The 19,253-nt window shown below is 46.2% G+C and overlaps 1 protein-coding gene across 1 annotated transcript in view; it reads left to right on the top strand.

Annotated features, from left to right (window-relative positions):
• The window catches only part of mv (lysosomal-trafficking regulator mauve), a 40,734-nt gene that overhangs the window by 18,110 nt on the left and 3,371 nt on the right, over positions 1 to 19,253 (top strand). The window contains exons 11-42 of the mRNA XM_068776612.1: positions 687 to 856; positions 1,411 to 1,485; positions 1,570 to 1,687; positions 2,165 to 2,331; positions 2,901 to 3,074; positions 3,642 to 3,797; positions 4,709 to 4,873; positions 5,116 to 5,259; positions 5,338 to 5,657; positions 5,862 to 5,905; positions 6,400 to 6,500; positions 6,762 to 6,866; positions 6,939 to 7,112; positions 7,757 to 7,846; positions 8,571 to 8,705; positions 8,952 to 9,125; positions 9,582 to 9,771; positions 10,281 to 10,442; positions 10,780 to 10,988; positions 11,318 to 11,550; positions 12,196 to 12,386; positions 12,826 to 12,969; positions 13,125 to 13,299; positions 13,946 to 14,191; positions 14,364 to 14,625; positions 14,757 to 14,904; positions 15,271 to 15,411; positions 16,146 to 16,360; positions 16,601 to 16,768; positions 16,994 to 17,177; positions 17,988 to 18,103; positions 18,693 to 18,922. Coding sequence (XP_068632713.1) covers positions 687 to 856; positions 1,411 to 1,485; positions 1,570 to 1,687; positions 2,165 to 2,331; positions 2,901 to 3,074; positions 3,642 to 3,797; positions 4,709 to 4,873; positions 5,116 to 5,259; positions 5,338 to 5,657; positions 5,862 to 5,905; positions 6,400 to 6,500; positions 6,762 to 6,866; positions 6,939 to 7,112; positions 7,757 to 7,846; positions 8,571 to 8,705; positions 8,952 to 9,125; positions 9,582 to 9,771; positions 10,281 to 10,442; positions 10,780 to 10,988; positions 11,318 to 11,550; positions 12,196 to 12,386; positions 12,826 to 12,969; positions 13,125 to 13,299; positions 13,946 to 14,191; positions 14,364 to 14,625; positions 14,757 to 14,904; positions 15,271 to 15,411; positions 16,146 to 16,360; positions 16,601 to 16,768; positions 16,994 to 17,177; positions 17,988 to 18,103; positions 18,693 to 18,922 — 5,326 coding nt within the window. The remainder of the gene's footprint in view (positions 1 to 686; positions 857 to 1,410; positions 1,486 to 1,569; positions 1,688 to 2,164; positions 2,332 to 2,900; positions 3,075 to 3,641; positions 3,798 to 4,708; positions 4,874 to 5,115; positions 5,260 to 5,337; positions 5,658 to 5,861; positions 5,906 to 6,399; positions 6,501 to 6,761; positions 6,867 to 6,938; positions 7,113 to 7,756; positions 7,847 to 8,570; positions 8,706 to 8,951; positions 9,126 to 9,581; positions 9,772 to 10,280; positions 10,443 to 10,779; positions 10,989 to 11,317; positions 11,551 to 12,195; positions 12,387 to 12,825; positions 12,970 to 13,124; positions 13,300 to 13,945; positions 14,192 to 14,363; positions 14,626 to 14,756; positions 14,905 to 15,270; positions 15,412 to 16,145; positions 16,361 to 16,600; positions 16,769 to 16,993; positions 17,178 to 17,987; positions 18,104 to 18,692; positions 18,923 to 19,253) is intronic.

Genomic DNA, 19,253 nt, shown 5'->3' on the forward strand with positions numbered 1-19,253 from the left:
TAGTACCAACGTCTTCACTTTACTGCCCTAGCCATAAATGACTTTGACTTTATAATTAGCAACGATTCGCTTAATTACAAGGCGTGGCCTATGACGGCGACGATTCCCTGCATTCTGACGGACTGTAGGGTGCAAATAACAATTTGTTTTAAATATTTGATTGTCTGGGTCCTTTCCTTGTGTGTAACGACGGGATCGCTTTTGACGGGACTTATAAGGCCTGGTAGCTGATTTTAAAAGGAATGACAACTAAATGACCTAATTTTTTTGTTAAATTCCACGCGAACAAAGTCGCGAGCACATCTAGTTTTAAAATAAAGTTTCATTGGCGTTCATGAAAATCAGTTTTGTTTTGTTGTCACTTTTCAAAGGTTCTGAATCAATAAAAGAATACTTTACACCCTAGTATTATTTTTACAAGTTTTGTTGGATGGACTGTTCATTTTAATTGCAAGATACTTTAAAGGCATTACACGAGAGTTAATTGTAAATTTGGGCGCAGTTGCTTACAAAGCCGTTAATTATTTATGAAGCCTAAAAGGTATAACTAGCCTGTCTTTATTTCTGGTGCACATCTTATGTACATCACAATTGTTTTTATACGTTGTATATCTTCTTCCTTTCTTTTGATCCTATTGCCTATTCAAGTGTGCATTGTAATTATTTCAATGTTTTGTGTTTCGCAGGTATTTTAGTGCGCAAGATGTCGCCGACGAGCGTGCTGCTGGGACAAGCGACGGGCGGTGCGGGCGTGGGCGCGTGGCAGATGGGCCCGCTGTCCGTGTACCGCTCGCCTGTGCTCACAGCTCCCCTTGCGCTACATCTGGCGGCACACGGCCCGGACCACGCCTGTCAGGTGAGAGCATGCCAACGCTCATGTACTAGCAAGGATGATGCTCGTAGCTCCCCTCCGTGATCTAATCAGGCATGAGAAGAAGCAACAGAAGAATCAACATCACCGACGCAACTCAAAGAATTTTAAAATTCTGGATATCACCGCATTACTAATAGATAAATGGTCACACATTTTATAAGTAAGAAAAGGACCAATATTTAGCCACTTCCGCACCTCCAAGGGTCATCTTCAGGAGTTATGTTACACCGATTAGTGCCATACACAGAGAACTCTCTCTCTTTCTCTCTCTAACTCTGTGGAGGGGTGAAACACGTGTTGAGTAGTTTGGTGGTGGCGATTGTGTGATTTGCATCGTTTGCCGCATACGCATTTATCAGCGGGCTGGCGGGCGGTGCATTTCATTGCACGACTACCACTGCACGTGCGGAAGTGGCTAAATATTGGTCTTTTTCTTACTTAGGATGGACTTCCGCGAGGTAACGCCTGATTCCATTAAACACATTTTATAATTATTAAATCCGTAATAATAAATCTATCGTGTCCTGCCCGGTCAGGTGCGGTGTGAGGAGCCAAACTTCTCCGCCATTCTGACACCCGAAGTTCTGGACATCAACATCGACTGGGATCAGGTACGATCAGAGGTCTTTCATCAAATAAACTTTTAATAACCACCAAACACAACATAAACTGATTACGTTACCTCCCGACGGCAGGTGTACGAGCTGCCGGTGGCGGCGCTCCGCGAGCTGCACGAGCAGCTCATGCTGACGTACTCGCCGCACGCGCACGACTCCATCAACTTCTACCAGCAAGTCCCCGCGCCGCAGACAGGTACACTAACCTCTTTAATGTTATTCAGAAACATTGTTTACCTTAGTTCGCTGGAGGCGCTTAAATAGACCTGAAGCAATAACTCCAAAAACAATTTAACAATTAATTGATCATAATGAAAACAATCACATCATAAATAAGGAGAAGAACAAGTTCGCTGGCGTATCTCGAAGAATCGCACGTCTGAAATGGAAGTGGGCGCGGCGCATCGCTCGTGCGGCCGACGACGGCCGGTGCCGAGAAGTTCTCGAGGATAGGGGCCGCCCACCAGGTACACAGACGACATAATCAAGATCGCGGCAAGTCGCCGAATCCGATCTTTGAATAAGGGCTATGTCTTGCAGTGGGCATCTATCGGCTGATATTATGATGATGAGTTGAGTGACTGTCTGGGGACGGGTCTCTCTCCGCACGCTGTCCAACTCCTCACTCCATGGCGGTTCAAGCGCTCGACAATCAGCATAGTTTCTGTATCAGGGTTCAGCGGTCGCGGCGGTGGCAGCGGCGGCGGCGGCGGTGGTGCGGTGACGGAGGCGCTGCGCGTGCAGTGGGCGGCGCGCGCGAGCGTCACACGACACCGCGGCCTGGCGCCAGCGCTGCTGCTGCTGGGCGGTCCCGAGCTGCTGCTGTATCTCTTTGCGAGGGTCACTGCCTTTATATATTAATTAAAACATATCAAATACAAGCACTTACTTAAATGCTCACGTATCATATACTTTTGATTATTTACAAACCATACTGACCTGATGGTAGAAAACTTTCACATTTGTGTCGTATTGTACAATCCTATACATACATACAATTGTAATATAGAAGAGGTAGTTATATCATAAAAAATGCAAATGTAAAGTTATTTCAAGTAAGTTATTTTACAAAACAAAATATTTCGTGTCTTCTAATATTTAATTATCATTGCACAGTATTTCTTGTACGTATTAATAAAAGGTACAGTTTTTAAAATTTCGTTCTTGTATAATAGTGCGGTTTGTGTGATTATTACATACTGAATATTTTCTACATTTTAACAATACGAAAAGCGCTGAAGGCGGTTAGCTGTTTTACAACAATTAAAGATTTAAGAATATTGTGAAAGTGACCTCAAAAAAAATCTTTTTGGTATTTTTAAGATCGCATCTTATAGGAGTATTCAATATGATTCTAGTTTCTTGATGGTTTTCTATTATCGGAGTAAAGTGAGCAGTGTGTGCCGTAGGTGGTGGAGGCGGGAGGCGACGCAGTGCAGCAGGCGGCGGCGCTGGGCGTGCTGCTGCGCGCGGCGCGATCTGACGCGCGGCTGCACGCAGCGCTGCATGCACGCGGCGTGCTAGATATGCTGCTGCCGGTGCTGGCCGCGCCTGCTTGCCGCGTCTCGCACCACATGCTTAAGGTACAGCATTTCTCTTTAACTACCTCTAATCACTGTCATCATTTCGACCGATGAACGGCAACTGCAAAGTATATGCCTTCCTCAAACATCGCCTCGATGACCGGCCACGCGCTGCCCGCGCCGGGCGACTAACTGCGACCTTGAATATGTCATCAGTCCATCTGCAGAAAGGTCTGTCCGCGCTGCTTCTATGGGCTCTTAGCTCAAAGACTCTTCGACTCTATTACAAATACTGCCTATTGATGCAATTCGCCGAAGTATGTCGGCAACATTAGTTCTTGTGTAGGTGTCCTTATTTCTGATTCGATGTCAGCAGAGCACCGTAGCTCCGAACAATGCCGTCTCTATTGCGCTCAGGATGATTTTGAGCATCAAATCCGCTCGATACTTGACGCTATACAGGTAGACAGCGATCGTGATTTATGGCGTAACATACATACGTTAGAGGAAAGCAGTGCAAGGAGAAGGGCTTAGTCGCCGCCTGCTCCTTGGTTTAGTTTTCCGTTATATACCATCTTGTATTCTACTTTCTAACATGTCATTGTTTTGACGTGTGCGCGTGCGCAGGAGGTGCTGGACGTGGCATGCAGCGCGCCGTTGTTGAGCACGGGCGGCGCGGGAGGCGCGGCGGTGCGGCTGGCCGCGCGACCCGACTGCGCGCTGCTGGAGCCGCGCCTGCTGCTGCTGCTCCTGCGCGCCTGGCCAGACTTGCACACCGTCCAGGTGCACAATCACATCTATACAAACCACTAAATACGCATTTTCTCTCAAATAAACATCTCATAGTCGCTCAACGAGTCACAGAGAGGGCTTTCGAAGCTTAGTATACCTTTCTCTAGGTTTCATAGAGCTAATAACTCCTTTGTGGGCAATTGTGTACGGCATTATAATACACTTCCATAATATGTTTCTAAATTATCTTGTAATAAATACAGTTAAGAAGTACGGAAAACAAAAACTTGCAAAAATATCCTAATAAAGTTTGACAATTATAAACTGACAATTGAACTTGAAAAAGATTTGCTCTAATTACTATATTAATAATATTGTACGTGACCACAAAAACCCCGTCTGTTTGCTGTGACTTGTAGGTTGACTTACAGGAGAAATCGATCTGATTCAAGTTTCTGTGAAATCGAACTCTTCTAGTATTCTTCTCATGGTACAGTGATCGCTTTAAACGATATTGTGTCGAGAATAAAAAATATAAATTAGCATGCTCGAGATTTCTATTTTACGTAGACGTAGAGAGTTAGTTATCAAGCTATTGCCATTAGTTGTTTGACTATTAATGAAAGATTATATTACCTTAAATCAGCCGTCTAACTGTGGTACTGATTTATCACATATACATCGAGATGGGTTCGGTTTTTTAAAAGCGTTGTCCTTGTCTGTCACAATAAGCAAACTTTGTATGATAAAGACAAAGCTCTATAAAAACGATGCCAGCAAATCTCTCGCGATGTTTCAAATCTAACGCCGAAATGATTGTCAGCATCAACTCTGTAGAGCATTATCTCACACTTAACTGTACCTAACTTATTTTATTTTTTAGTTTCTGTATTATTTTAAATATCATTTGTGTAAAAGTCTAGAATTCTTCTGACATATTTGTGTTGTTCGTGTGGGGCCAGGTGACTTGGGAGGTGGAGGGCGGCGAGGTGACGGAGGACGGGTCGCTGTGGGCGCTGGCGCTGGAAGCCATCTGCGCACTGCTGCGCGACGGCCCGCGCCGCGCCTTCAACCAGCAGCAAGCGGCGCGCGCCGACTTGCTGCGTCACCTGCTGCTCGCCTGCAAGGTCTCACTTGCTACTAAGCTGCACCTTAACTTTAAACCCTCGATTCAAAGCAACGCTTAAAAAATACTTTGTATTATGCTGTATAGGAGAAAGAGGTACAGTTTGTATATTATATTGTAATGTTGCTCACATCACACACTGACCCAGTTTCCTTGAAGAAACGCTGATGCCGGTGAAGTTGTTCACCGTGAAGTGATTGTTTTCTATCCTCTCACTCTATTAACAGACTGTTTGTTTTGCAGGAACGTTTCCTTAACTCAGACAGCGGGCCGCTGAGCACATCAGCGAGCAACAGCCTGGTGGAGCTGGTGCGCGCGCTCATGGGCACACCTCCTCTGCTCTGCCACCTGGCGCTCCTCTGCGACTTTTTGCTGCTAATGCACCAGGTGTCCATCACTAACTTGTCTTAAATAAAGAAGAACACTCAACGAAGTATTTTATTTAACATGTTTACTGTCCTCCAGGCGAGTGACACTTTCGTCACACATTCTCGAGCCAACTTCTACTTCCTGCTGACCGCGGAAACGCCGGAGGCGAGCGAATTCAATTTTCTCACGTTCATCAACAAACGCAAGAGCAAGGAATACAAGCTGAACAGGACATTCAGCACCCTAGCCATCGACGAGGTGGTCGAGGAGCGGCGCGCGTCGCTGCAGGCCCCGCCTTCCAACGGGAACTCCCCTCTCGCCGCCGAGCACGCGGGCGCGGACAGCGGCACCGACGACGGCCCGCATTCCACCAAAGAGATGAAGAGCATCATCAACGCACAGATAAAAGAGGGCAGGTAGTGGATATTGGTTGTTTTAGAATTAATATGTCACAGAAAGTTTGGACTTGTTTTTTCTCCTGCATTCTATTGCTTTCTCTTTCTCCCTTTAACTAAATTTCTGTTTATACAATTGTGTACTAAATTCAACTTTAATCGAGAAACCAGCTTAAACTTGTGTTATCCACAGTTCCTATTAATAAAATGGTTCTTTTGTTACAGGAAAGAAAACGGGAAGGCCGGTCAGCTCAACGGGAACGCTGTAGGTGAGCGTTACAACACCGCGCTAATTGATTTTAATTCAATGGGTGGACGCGTGGGCAAATTTGCCAATAAGTGGGAAACGTACCCTTATCTGTTCGTTATAGCGCATGGTTTTAAGCTAGATGGATGATAAATTACGTTTGATTGTTTTTGACTAGCTAGCTTGGTTTTGCGCAGAATTCTCGCGCTTTACTTGTAGCTCAAATTATGGTACAAAGTTTTTAACCTAACTTAATCATCCTGTATAAAGTAATCATTCTATAATATGTTATATTAATTCGTTTTGTATATTAAATTCGATTTGTCAGATAGTAAACAATAAATAATTTTAATATGTTCAAAACAATTGAATTTTCAAAAGGATATTTCTTACTTTATTATCATTACGGTTGTTTGGTATATAGGGTATACATTACACAATTATTACATTCACTCGTTTAAAGCTTTTGCACGTATAACTTATCACCATGTATAACGACACGGTTGGCGTGGCCAGGCGCAGCGGGCACGGAGGCGTTCAACGGCTACGTGCTGGTGGACGAAGACGAGCTGCGGCACACCACCGTCGAGCTGTACACCGGCGGCATCTACCAGCAGGTCGGCGGTCACATGGTGTTTTAATACAAATGATGCGCTATTAAGTTTCAAAACAAATGAAAAGGTTCCCCCGGGTGCTCACGAGCTTCGCTACTCTATATGAGGTCTTAGGCTGCGCACATTGCAATAGCAGCAGATTCCGAACAAAAAAAAAACTACAAAACAATGGGTATATTAAGTCTAAAGAAACATAACTCTTATTAATAATAATGTATCTGCATGTAATTGGAATATTTGTAAAAAATCAATGACTTTGTGTAGCGGCGGGTGCGCGCGGGGGCGGAGCCCGGCTGGACCGCGTGTGCCGGACTGCTACTGCTGTTACGGGACTCTCTGGCGGCGCTGCCCGAAAACTTACTGGCGAAGGTACCACCGACAAGCCGCAGTCAGGAGATGTGCACGTTGTGTTCATTTGTTAAAGCGTTGTGTCGATCGCAGCAGGCGGTCTGCGGGCCGGTGCAGGCGGAGAACTTGGTGGTGCTGGCCAACCACCGCACGGCGTGCGTGCGCGCGGCCGTCGTGCGCTGCGTGTGCGCGCTGCAGCGCCGCGCGCCGCATGCGCTGCTCGCCACCGCCGCCGCCGGCCACTACTACATGCACCTCGCCGATCAGGTGCGCACGCGCAGCAAGCGCACACGACACGCACTCAAGCTATTGCCTCTCTAATAGCTATATACATGTTCATTGATTATAAGTATAGAGGCTTTTAAAGGGGTGAATGTACAGTCTATTTGTCGACTAAAAGCTTTAAATATTTTACACCTACTACGAATTATCTAGTTTCTGTTATAGTATAAAGCTATCACTCTGAAATGTATAACATTTTTCATTTTTTTTATTCGAATTTGTCAGGTAAATATCTTCTGGTAGTAAATCTAGTACAAAGTCTTTTGTTATTACATTTTTATTGTGTTCTTTTTGTGGCAAATGATCTATACTAATCACCCATAGCTTTTATACTTATAATATAAATATACAAAATCACATCGTATATATTTGTTCATATTAGATGCTAAATAAGATAAATGTGAAAAAAAACATTACAATTTTACACAAAATACATATTTATTTAACCACAGTTACCCGTATAAAGTTTAGAGTGTAAAAGCTAATTTTTATACCAGAATGAAATCAGTGATAAAACATGGAATAGTCAAAGTCTTCAAAAAGTGCACAGGGTTGTAATTCGCTGTCAGTGCAAATGCGATGTAATGTTTAATGAAACAAAAAGCACAGTAATTATATTCAATTTGCAGATATCCCTGTACCCCGGGTCGTGGGAGCTGGCGACGGCGTGCGCGGCGCTGCTCACCAAGTGCGACGTGCCGCTGGAGGACCAGCTCCACGTATGTCACAATGCTCCTTTTTTAAATTGAACAACCAGAATTGAACTCCTTTTTTAAAGAAAACAACCAGAGATTGAGTCATAAGTTGCACCACATTCCAAAACGATGCTCTGTTTGTGATTCTCGTAACATGTTGTTACAACTATTCTCACTCTCTTTCTCCTCTTATAGAATATGGACTCTTCGTAAAAATATACTAATAAGTTAACCACGACTACTAGATATACTATTTCTCATGAAAATAGAGATATTTCTTAACTCCTCTTATTTAACGTTGGACTCGCCATAGTCTCCTTTAAAAATTCAACGTCCAACAAGGGCGGTACCGCTTAAGGGCCTATGCTTTACCCAAAATAAAGAGGAGTCCGTTTATTCTAGAAATTCCATTAGCAGCACTCCTGGAAGATGTTTCTAAAGGATTTTTCATTTTTTTACCTTAACGGGAAGAGACAGTTATAAGGAATTTCGCTTCAATAGAACCAGGCATCGGTTGTTGTCTTGTTGTGCTCCAGTGTCTTATATACTATGCTTGAAGAGTTCCAACTTCACCTACAATGCGACAGCTTTACTATACCACTACGAGTTAACCACTGAGTTCGCTTTATAGTGTGATGAAGGACCAATGAAGGTTTATTTCAGTGCGTCACATAGTGTTTCACGAGCATAAACCTTTAAGAGCATTTTTGTCTTCACGTAACATCGAGTTCGCTGGTGTCCTTTGTAGGACGACATCTGGTTGGACATTGGCGAGGACGCCGCCCAGCGCGGCGCGCCGCTGCTCGCGCTGCTGCCCGCCTGCCTGCACTCCGTGCCGCTCGCGCACCACGTGGCGCTGCTGCTGCGTCGCCTCGTGCACAAGGTACCGCCCACCGGCATGCCGCTCGCTCGCACGTATGGCTTCTGAGCAGGACATCGTACAGCAGTAAGACGTCGACCTTCCAAGAATCTCAACAAGGTCGTTTGTCGTTTGACGGTCCACTTATAGAACATATACATAGCCAATCCATGATTATAGCTAATTGAATGTATTTTACTGTCAATCATATCGATATTTTTTCTATCAGCACTGAAAGTTGTACGCTACTTAATGTGCGCCGTTTCGCAGGTATCTCTAAAAGCGATTACCGAGGTTGCGCTGCCGGAGGTGGTCGCGCGCTGCATCCGCGACGTGGGGCTCATGGACGCCGAGTTCGAGGGCCGCGAGCTGCTGGTGGAGGACCTGTGCGAGCTGCTCAACAAGGTGGTTGTGAAGGCGCTCGCCAACAACCACAGCATGCAGGTATACAAACAAATAAATCTCCGCAACACTGCCTTCAACAACCCTTCTGTGTCACAGTAACACAAAAACTCTCCGGGTCTATCCTCCTCGGGTTCTCTTTAGTGGATGGTGAAGACCATACTTGAAGCCTGAACACACTGAGCGCTATTCTCCCTCAAATGCTAAAAATTAGAGTTAATGGAATGAGCCACCCGTTGCCACTATTTCTTCCGAGCTTCATCTTAGTCGCGTGTTAGTGGCAGAACAGCTGTGATTACGGCAGCTGTTCCGCATCCTTATGCGAAATATATTGTTATCTCGTTTTATTAATTTGATTTACAAGGTCTCTTTATAACATTTTCGAGAAAGTTCGACCGATCTTACAAATCCGAATGCTGGTATTGTTATAACTTGCTTTTAAAGACATGAAGGCAAAGTCGTTCAGAAGGCTGCTAGTGTAGCGTGCGGTTCCCGCAGACGGTGGTGGACGTGCACTTGCTGGTGCGGTACGTGGCGGCGGCGGCGCGCGGGCGGCGCGCTGGGGCGGTGCGGCGGCTGGCGCGCGCGGCCGAGGGCGCTCTGTTCGCGGCGCAGCTCGACCACCTGGAGGCGCGCCTCGACCACTGCTACGCCGCGCACACTAAACACACCAATTACTTCGCAAATGGTCAGCAACTTCTCATCGTACACTGAAATTACAAAAACTATATCATTATGTGCCTATAATATTGAACTTGTTTTATTATACGTATTAGCGTATTGTGTAGACATTGTATTATTGTTCATAACACTAACATCTATGTAAATCAAATCTGTATTTTTAGTTTTTGTTTTCATTCATTTTTTTTAATAAGCAATTTAATCCTCTTTAATTAATGTCCTAAAAATATGGCCGAATTGAACATTTTCCTTTGAAGTGACATCTGATCTCATAGCGCAAGTCATTTTCAATAAAATGTCTTGATCTAAAAAAGTATACTGGAACATATGAAATTACTAGCTTTGACTATATACAAAGTAAGCAACTTGCCCGAAATTTTCGCCGTAAGACTCCACTGCTGGACTTTGACCTTTACCATAAATTAACACAAAAAAACATTTAGTTTCATGACTTTCCCTACACGATGTGTTCATATTGAAAAGAAGGAATACACTAAGGCATTGTTGTGGGCGCAGTGCTGGGCGGCGCGGAGGGAGGCCGCGCGCGGGCCGAGCTGAGCGCGCGCTACAGCGGCACGCTCTCGCGCGCGCTCGCCTTCCTGCTGGCACGCTCGCCGCGCGCCCCGCTGCGCGACGACGAGCCGCTCTTCCGGCGACTGCTCGACACGCTCCTGCTGGGTCAGCGCTCACTTATCTTCTCGAACAACACACCGTTGATCCTGCTCTTTAAGACAAAGACATGCTTAATAAAAAGTTTCCACGGTTATAGTTATATAAGAGATGTTATTCCCTATTAATCTCAGAAGAGCGTATTTAAATGTATGTATTATAAAACTATTTCAAAACAATAAGTCAGTTATTTTGCCAGTTATAATGAATCGAAATTTGTTTTACTAAGAGTCGCTTTACTATGCCTGTTCTAGTTGGAAACACAGCAAATTCAAAGAGATGTAGAAATTCGATGAATTCTTGTGCATTGCATAGGTAAAATGTAACAAAATGAAAAAATATACAGGTGCTAGTGGTACTGGAGAGCAGCGCGCCAAGTGGTGGGCGGGGTGGGGAGCAGAGTGTGCCGCGCAGCTGCAGGAGCTGTTCTGGTGGGCGGCGGGGCCGGCGGAGGGCGCGCGTGCGCTGCAGCCCGCCCTGCTGCGCGCGCTGTACCGGGCGCCGCGCACTGCGCTCGCACACCTCGCACCTAAAGACCCCACCACGATGCGCAAGGTAGTGCCACAACAGTGTGAAAAGTAATAGAGACCATTTATGGTTATCATTTCATAAAAACCTTTTTCCTACCGCATTCTCAGTGGTGTCAGTATGATGAACACAAACATTCAAAAACACATGAACCAGTTGGCAGCTTCGTTAGTACTCTCCGCTACGGTTGATGTTATATATTTTGATACTTTATTAGGCACCGTCCACGTCAGTACAAGTCCCAGTACTGGGCTCAATGGTTACGGATCCTATTAGACACTCTTTCTGACTCACGTTAAACGTTGATAACCCAAGAGTACAAGGCTGATGATGGTACTACTAATTTCGGCTTGCAGCTGGCGGTGTACCTGCTGATCATGCTGCAACACATCCATGCAGCGGAGGGCGCGGGCGTGGAGCTGGCCATCACCGACTGGGCCCGAGGGTGGGCCGTGGCCACGCAGGCCGGCCTGGCCGAGCGTCTGCCCTGCGACATGCTGCACGCGGAGGCCGAGCGCTTCCTCGCGGACGACGAGGAGCGCTGGGCCAAGAGCAACAATGGAAACCGGCAGCGCGCCGCGGTCGGCAAGTGCGTTCGTGTCTTGTGCACTCGTTTAATTCATAGTTACTATTTTTTCAAAGACGAGTTCAAGCTATCCAGATTTATGAGGTCTAACAAACACTTTAGCCTCCTAAATATGTCTTATTTAATAATACAAAGGATTAAGGTCTAGACTAGTGGGGGGGGGGGGGGCAATCATGACGTCTGATGACGTCTTAAACGTATGCAAAAATATTATTCTATGATGGGATTTTTTACGAATTTATTTTAAAGACATTTTTAATTTTATTGCGTGATAATTTAGAAACTACATTATAGTAATATAATACATGATAGTAATTAGCAGTGGCCCGCAATAAATAAATAGATAAGCGCGTCATAAGTCGAGGGTTTCATCTTGGTGTTTACATGGTCACTTTGATTTTACAGAACAATTTAATAATACAGTATGTAAGGCTCGTTGCAACGCCTCTCACCGACTCCTTAGTTTCAAGTACTACAAAAGAATTTACTGTGATCTTATCGACTTTGGTACCTGACAGAATATCAGTTATGTATTTTAACACATCTTTGTTACTTATTAATATGGTTGTAAGTATATTTAAACGATTTAATGTCGTAGTTTTTAAAAACGCGTAAAGTCCGTCCATAATGGTATTTGGGGTCGCACAGGGCGGTGTTCGCGCGGGAGGCGCTGGCGGCGCGCTGCACGGAGAGCGCGATGGCGGTGACGCGGCGCGTCGTGGAGGCCCAGAACGCCGAGCGCAAGACCTTCCTGGAGCACCTGCGCCGTAGCCACGCCTCCGCCGCCGCCGCCGCGCAGCGCTGGGCGCGCCTGCTCGACGCGCACACGCACGAGCGCGGTGAGCATGCGCACACACACTGGCTGCTAGACTAACATCTACGTTTTGCTGCTTAAATAAACAAAAAAATTAAGAACAAAGTATGAAAATAATGTAGCAGTGATAGTTACATAGCACAACACTTAGCCGTAGGTTATTCTAAGAAGAATACACGCATAATAAAGGCCTAATACATTGCAGTAATAAAGCACCAGCCCGGTAACAATTGACACTTTCATGTATATACTAATTAGGTTAAGGTTGTTGTTAAAGTAAAAATTACTGTTTCTTTAAAATAAACAAATATGGCAGGTCACCCCTACGAGTAATGAAAGGATATTACAGGTGACGGTAAAAAATAAATGTTATTTATTTTTCTGAATTTTACATCGTATAGATTAAATGTGGTTGAGAGAAATCGCTACTGTAGCACAGTTGTAACAGTATGGTGGTTCCGCAGGCGTGTGGCACAACCCGCGCGGCTGGCCGGCGGCCTGGCAGCTGGACAGCACGGAGGGCCCGGGCCGCGTGCGCGTGCGCTTGCGTCGAGCGCACCTGCGCATTCCGGCGCGCTGCCTTCAGCCGCACGCGCGACACAAGGCCGGTCAGTTGCTAATTTACAATATAACATACTAGCATCGAAGCCTAATTGAAGGAATAAATGTCTGTTTCCCTATAATCGGCTGTATTTATAATATGTATATTTATTAAAGCTTTGATACTGTAAATTTATTTAAATTTTATTTATATTTGTAACAGAGGCGGGCTGGCAGGCGGGCCCGCTGCGCGGCGTGCTGGGCCCACTGCTGGGCGGCGCGCGGCACGGCGGGCTGACGGCGCGCCTGCAGCCCACCGAGAGCGTGGCGTTCATGGCGCGCGTGCACCACGTCACCGTCGACAGCGAGACCAACGGCGAGCTGCTGCTCAGCGACCGGTCGGTTCCATGCGCGTGCTCATTAATAATTACGTGATATTCCATTTTTGAAACCATTTTTGATTACTTAAACATCTATAATTCTGATTTTGTTTTGCGCAAACTAAAATCAAAGTGAGCTGCTGTAGGAAAAAAAAATTCTTATACTTAAATAATACAGCTAGCTGTGCGATATAAAGGCTATAGTTGTAAATTATTATAATGAATGCCTTCTCGGACTCAATTCCGTAAAATCCTATCTAACCTAGCCTACATCTACTCGGTGAAAGGAATATTCCAACCAAATTCCAAGTCTCCAAGCCCTATGGTTCTAGAGATATCATGATGAAAAATCTACGTATATGAAACGTACTGAACACTTCATATGCGTAGATTTTTGTATCATTTAGAGTTTTTAGTAGACCGAAAAGTGTGAAACTTAGTTTGTTGACGCATTTACATGGTTGACATTACAATATTAACATAATACACCGTGTTGCACCATAAAATTGTTAAATTACCAGCCGGCTCTTCTCGGCGGATCCTTATTCCGAGGTAATGATAGCTTACTATTTATAATCTCTAATATTTAATAACTGAATCGTGTGTAAAAATCGTGCATAATTGAATATAGACATTTTGGATTTAAATCAGTTATCTTGTGCAGGTACATCCACTTCGTACCGGAGTGCCCGGGCGGGGAGGAGGAGGGTAGCGGCGGGGCGGAGTCGTGTGCAGCGCAGTGCTGGGCGCTGAGCAGCGTGGCGCGCGTGTGCCCGCGCCGCTGGTGCTTGCAGGAGCGCGCCGCAGAGTTGTTCCTGCTGTCGGGGCACGCGCACCTGCTGGCCTTTGCCGCCGCCAACGAGCGCGACGCCTTCCTGCGCGCTCTTGACGCTGCGCACCTGCCCAACAGGTACTCCTCACACCTTTCAAAAGTTACAAACAACGATACTAAAATGTCGTGCAGGTGAAGCCGGCACCGTTGACGCTATCATAAACAACATGTTCACTCTAACAATCCAGAACATTTAATGTGATCTGTGCTTAGTCATTTTTTTTTAAAGTCAACCAACACAATGTTACAGGACCGAACAAGAGAGTCTTTCGGAAGTGATGAACCAGTGGCGCAACGGCACCATCACCAACTGGGAATACCTGATGGCACTAAACGGGCTCGCGGGCCGCTCCTACAACGACCTGATGCAGTACCCGGTGCTGCCCTTCATCATCGCCGACTACACCTCCAAGATCCTCGACCTGAACGATCCGGCCTCCTTCCGCGACCTCAGCAAGCCCATGGCCGTGCATAACAAGAACAGGGAGCAGCATTACATAAACACTTACAACGTGAGTGGGACCTCACACGCTTTTCACAACTCTTAAGTTGAAGTAAACAGACCGCGCACAAAGAAGTAATTAACCAACTTGATGGGAAAGTGTGGTCGCATTTATAATAGTGAGTTTGCGTTGGGGCGCAGGACCTGAAGATGGCGCGGCGCGAGGGCTGCAGCCCGCTGCTGTCGCGGCAGCCGCATCACTACGCCTCGCTTTACTCCAACTCAGGCGGCGTGCTACATTACCTGGTGCGCATGCCGCCCTTCACAGAACTCTTTCTCAACTATCAAGGTACGTCAAACATGCGTTTACACATCATTACTTCTAAAAAAACTGTGCAATATTAACCAGAAATATGCCTTTATTTGATTCATTGAGAGTTTTCCGGTTCCTACAACAGTATAATTTTCAATAATTGTTTTTACATTATAGTCTATGGCATTCACTTCAATACAAAATCGCCACGTCAGTTCAAAAAAGAATTATCGCCATAAGAGCGAGATCTTGTTGTTAGTAACCAATGAAATAAGTGGATTAACAGGTAATAATGTATCTCAATCTCCCCGTATCACAGTTCTTCAGTCTATATTTTGTGATCCTTCGAGCCAGATAGTTCGATGCTTTTTCAATTTATTTTAATTAAGTAATCCCTTGCAGACAACAACTTTGACATGCCGGACCGCACGTTCCACTCGCTGGCGACCACGTGGCGGCTCATCACCAAGGACTCACCCACGGACGTCAAGGAGCTCATCCCGGAGCTCTTCTACCTGCCCGAGATGTTCTACAACAACGAAGGTGAGTGACCAACAATCGTATGAATCAATAAATGAATTGTGTTAGCCATCGTCGAACCAATGCTAGAAACAATATTACTTTGAAATAGGTAGGTATCAGCTCTGTTTGAAATGGAGAAACTTATTTACAGAGTTCATATTATAATGTATACGTACAGCAAAGTTTCATTCAAAAACACCAACTGTTAAGTTTTCGGGCGGGTCTTCTCAGTAGATCAGCATTCCGAGCTGAAGGTAGCTTTCTATTTATAATCGATGGCGCAAAAGTGCTTGTAAATGTGTACTTAATAAAGATATTTTAAATTTAAACTTGTAACATTGCCTTCCTTACTGTCTCCACTGCACGCCTGCTAAAATAAATTTTGAAACGAGCTCCAGAGGTGTTCCTTGAGTTTATCTTGGTTTAAAAAGGTCTTGGATAAGCACCTTCTGCTCTCTGGCACCTTGTAATCTAATTAAAAATGTAACTGATTAAAAAAAGGGAACAGGGTATGATGTGTTTTCACCACAAAAACAATGCGGGTATTATTCGGGCACCGCTACCGCTCGTTTGCAGCCAGCAGTCAGTTGCCTAGTCCGACGACGTGAGCACGTTCAATATTGTTCAAGTATAAACGACTTATGTTTACATACTCGGCCAAATTGGCTTCCTGAACTTGTGTAAACGGTGCAGCAATGTTGACAAGTGAACAGTAAGCACAGGATGAGCTAATATGAGCACATGCGTGGACCCAGGGCTGGAGCTGGGCGTGCGGCAGTGCGGTGCGCGCGTGGACGACGTGGAGCTGCCGCGCTGGGCGGCGGACGCGCGCCTCTTCACGCTGGCGCACCGGCAGGCGCTGGAGGCGCCGCTGGTCACCGAGCGCCTGCCGCTCTGGATCGACCTCGTGTTCGGCTACAAGCAGACCGGCCAGCCCGCCGTCGACGCCATCAACGTGTTCCCGGCTTGCGTGAGTACCCTACCTGAACATGTACTGGAGTGACTCAATCATTAACTAATAAAATTATATGCGACGTAATTATTATTATTACACCTGTGAGATGTCCACCGCTGGATGTAGGCCTTACTTATAGATTTCCAGTAGAGGCTGTTGGTAGTATGAGGTGTACAATGAAATATCCGCTATGCAATTACATCATTTTTCGATTACCAGCCAACTTGAAAGGTAAAGCGACGAATACGTTCGCAGACGTACTACGGGTTCGACCCGAGCGCGCACGAGGACGAGGTGGACCGCACGGCGGCCGAGGCCATGGTGCGCACCTACGGGCAGGCGCCGCGCCAGCTGCTGCGCGCGCCGCACCCGCACGCCGCGCACGACCTCGCGCCGCACGCGCCGCACGCGCACCACGCGCAGGTACCGTCACTTCACTGATTATAAAAATGTTTGAAAACTAATTCATCTATGTCTACAGAATATATATTGGTAAGTAGTGATCAAATTACAAATTACAAACCAAGAAACTCAGTGAAGGTTTCTTCTGATCTCATATAATAAGGGTATTTTTCATTTTCAAGATTTGTGGCAAATATGTATATAAGAAAGGCTAAACGTAAAAGTGGTGGTTGTTTGCATCGGCAGGCGGAGGTGATGGCGGGTGTGTCGGGCGTGCGCTGGGGGCGTTACTGCGGCTCGCCGGCGCAGGGCGCGCCCGCGGTGGTCGCGCGGCGGCAGGCGGCGGGCGCGGCGCACCTCGTGCCGCTGCCCGCGCCGCACCAGCGCGCCGCCGCCGCCTGCGCCGCGCATACCGCGCCGCTGCCCTACGGTATGCGCGCGCACAAACACAACGTATTTTTTAATTCGGCGGGAATATCTATCGGATATTCAAGATAACCTGTCTTTAAGGGAGGACAGGGTCATATGAGATACCTGCCCACTACCGCCGCCTCGATAGTAGTTTTGTTTACCAACACAACACTAGAGCTCCTGTGGTGAGTTTCGAACGAAGCTATCGGAGCCGCGTACTAGTGCAGACGACGACCATGGACTGGTATTACCGAATAGGAATCCCACATAATCCTGTCCACGTGTCAGATATTTTGTACAACTCCGCATCCAAGACTGCACTGTGAGCCGAAACAAATAAAATAGTTTCAGTAGCTGAATAACTATAAAATAAAAAAAATCGAAAACGATGTAATTATTCCAAATATTAATCATTTTAGTCGATAAACGCTTACTGCAAGACATAGGCCTCAACTAAAGATCCGCCCGCAGCGACTTCCCGCAACCTTGACTATATTCTCTGTGCACCTGGTGCGAGGCCTTGTGTTGCACTCAATAAATTTCGGCCACAACGGCCACTGCCATTTCAGACGGGCAATTCTTCGAACTTCGTCGGTGATCTTGGTTCTTCTACGGATTTCCTCAATTCTGATTCGATTTCGCAGCGAAACTCCGGAGTAGCCCTTTTCGTTATTCTCTTATATATACCTTGACATTTTTTATAAGAGCCGTTACAAGCGACCATGTCTCGGATGCGTATATCGTCACTGACAACACTCATCGGCTTGGTCTTAATGTGGCTTAACGAAAATCTCGGATTATACATAACGCGTGTACGTGGTGGTGGCAGGGGAAGGCGGCGGGCTGGCGCTGCTGTGGTGGGGGCACGCAGACGGCGCGCTACGCCTGCGCACGCGCCGCGACGCCGCCGCCGAGCCGCTGCTGCACGTGCCCGCGCTCGACCAGGTGCCGCATCTGCATGCCCGAGTTCCCTTTACGAATGGGATGAACTATGCCTTTATCCTATATCGTTAACATTATAATTATCTGATACAATTTGCTTTTCCAAAATAAACACTTTTCAAAGTTTTTCCGTCCATACCTATTCTTAAAAATGTATCTGGATTATGTTTATGTTTATTTATCTATGGAGTGACTGCAACAGAGTAACAATTAGTTTTGTCAATAAAAATAATTATTTTTTTCATTAGATGTAAGTTGTAATTTTAAATTACATGTTGTAAACAAATTGCACTCGTCGACCAAGGTGAAAATTGCGACGTTCTCCACTGATGATAAAAGGCTAGGACTAAAGTTTCGTGCAGCTTTGCTGTAGTTGAGAAAGGAAGCAGTCATGGTAACAGAAGGTGCTAGGAATCTCCGGTGGATGTCCAGCTACCCATCTCGTTGGCGTCTGGCCAAACAGCCCATATCCAGCTATGGACATCTCACAACTGAAATGATATTAATGAAGAGAACTGTTTCAATTCGTCAGTATTTCTGCTGACTCCCATATCTTCATGGGTATATAGATTCATAACAAGTAAATGGTTAGGTGACGAGCGTGTGCACATCGTGCGCGGTGGGCGCGTGGTCGTGGGCGGCGTTCGTGGGGCTGTCGTCGGGGCGCGTGCTGGCGCTGCGGGCGGGCGGCGGCACGCGCTGCAGCGTGCGGCAGCTGCTGGCGCACCGCGCACCCATAGCCGCGCTCTGCGTGTGCGCGCGCGCCGCGCTGCTCGCCTCCGCAGACACCAGCGGCCTGCTGCTCCTCTGGGACCTCAACCGGTGACACCTCATTCTCTACCTAATACTCAACTCTACTGGTCCTCTCGCCTTATTCCATTCCCACGAAAGTGACTTCAAATGGACGCTTTCAAACACAAGGGTTAATTATGATCAATTCGATTACACGATGACTTACTGCGCTGTTAGCAAAACTGCACTAAGTTCCAGTGATTGAATATAATGGAAACACTTTGATACAGTGTTGTCAGAAATGAGATGAGAGAAATAATCAGAAATGAGAAAATGGTAATGATATAAATAAACGTTCTTCAATCTGCTGGTCGCGATTCCTAAGGCGTTTTCATAATTTCAATGGAAATGGCAGTAACTT

The sequence above is a fragment of the Battus philenor genome, unplaced genomic scaffold, assembly GCF_028537555.1.
Source record: "Battus philenor isolate CCGP_79_NKW_IND1 unplaced genomic scaffold, ilBatPhil1.0.hap1 SCAF_12, whole genome shotgun sequence".
In the NCBI taxonomy this organism is placed as follows: Eukaryota; Metazoa; Arthropoda; class Insecta; order Lepidoptera; family Papilionidae; genus Battus; species Battus philenor.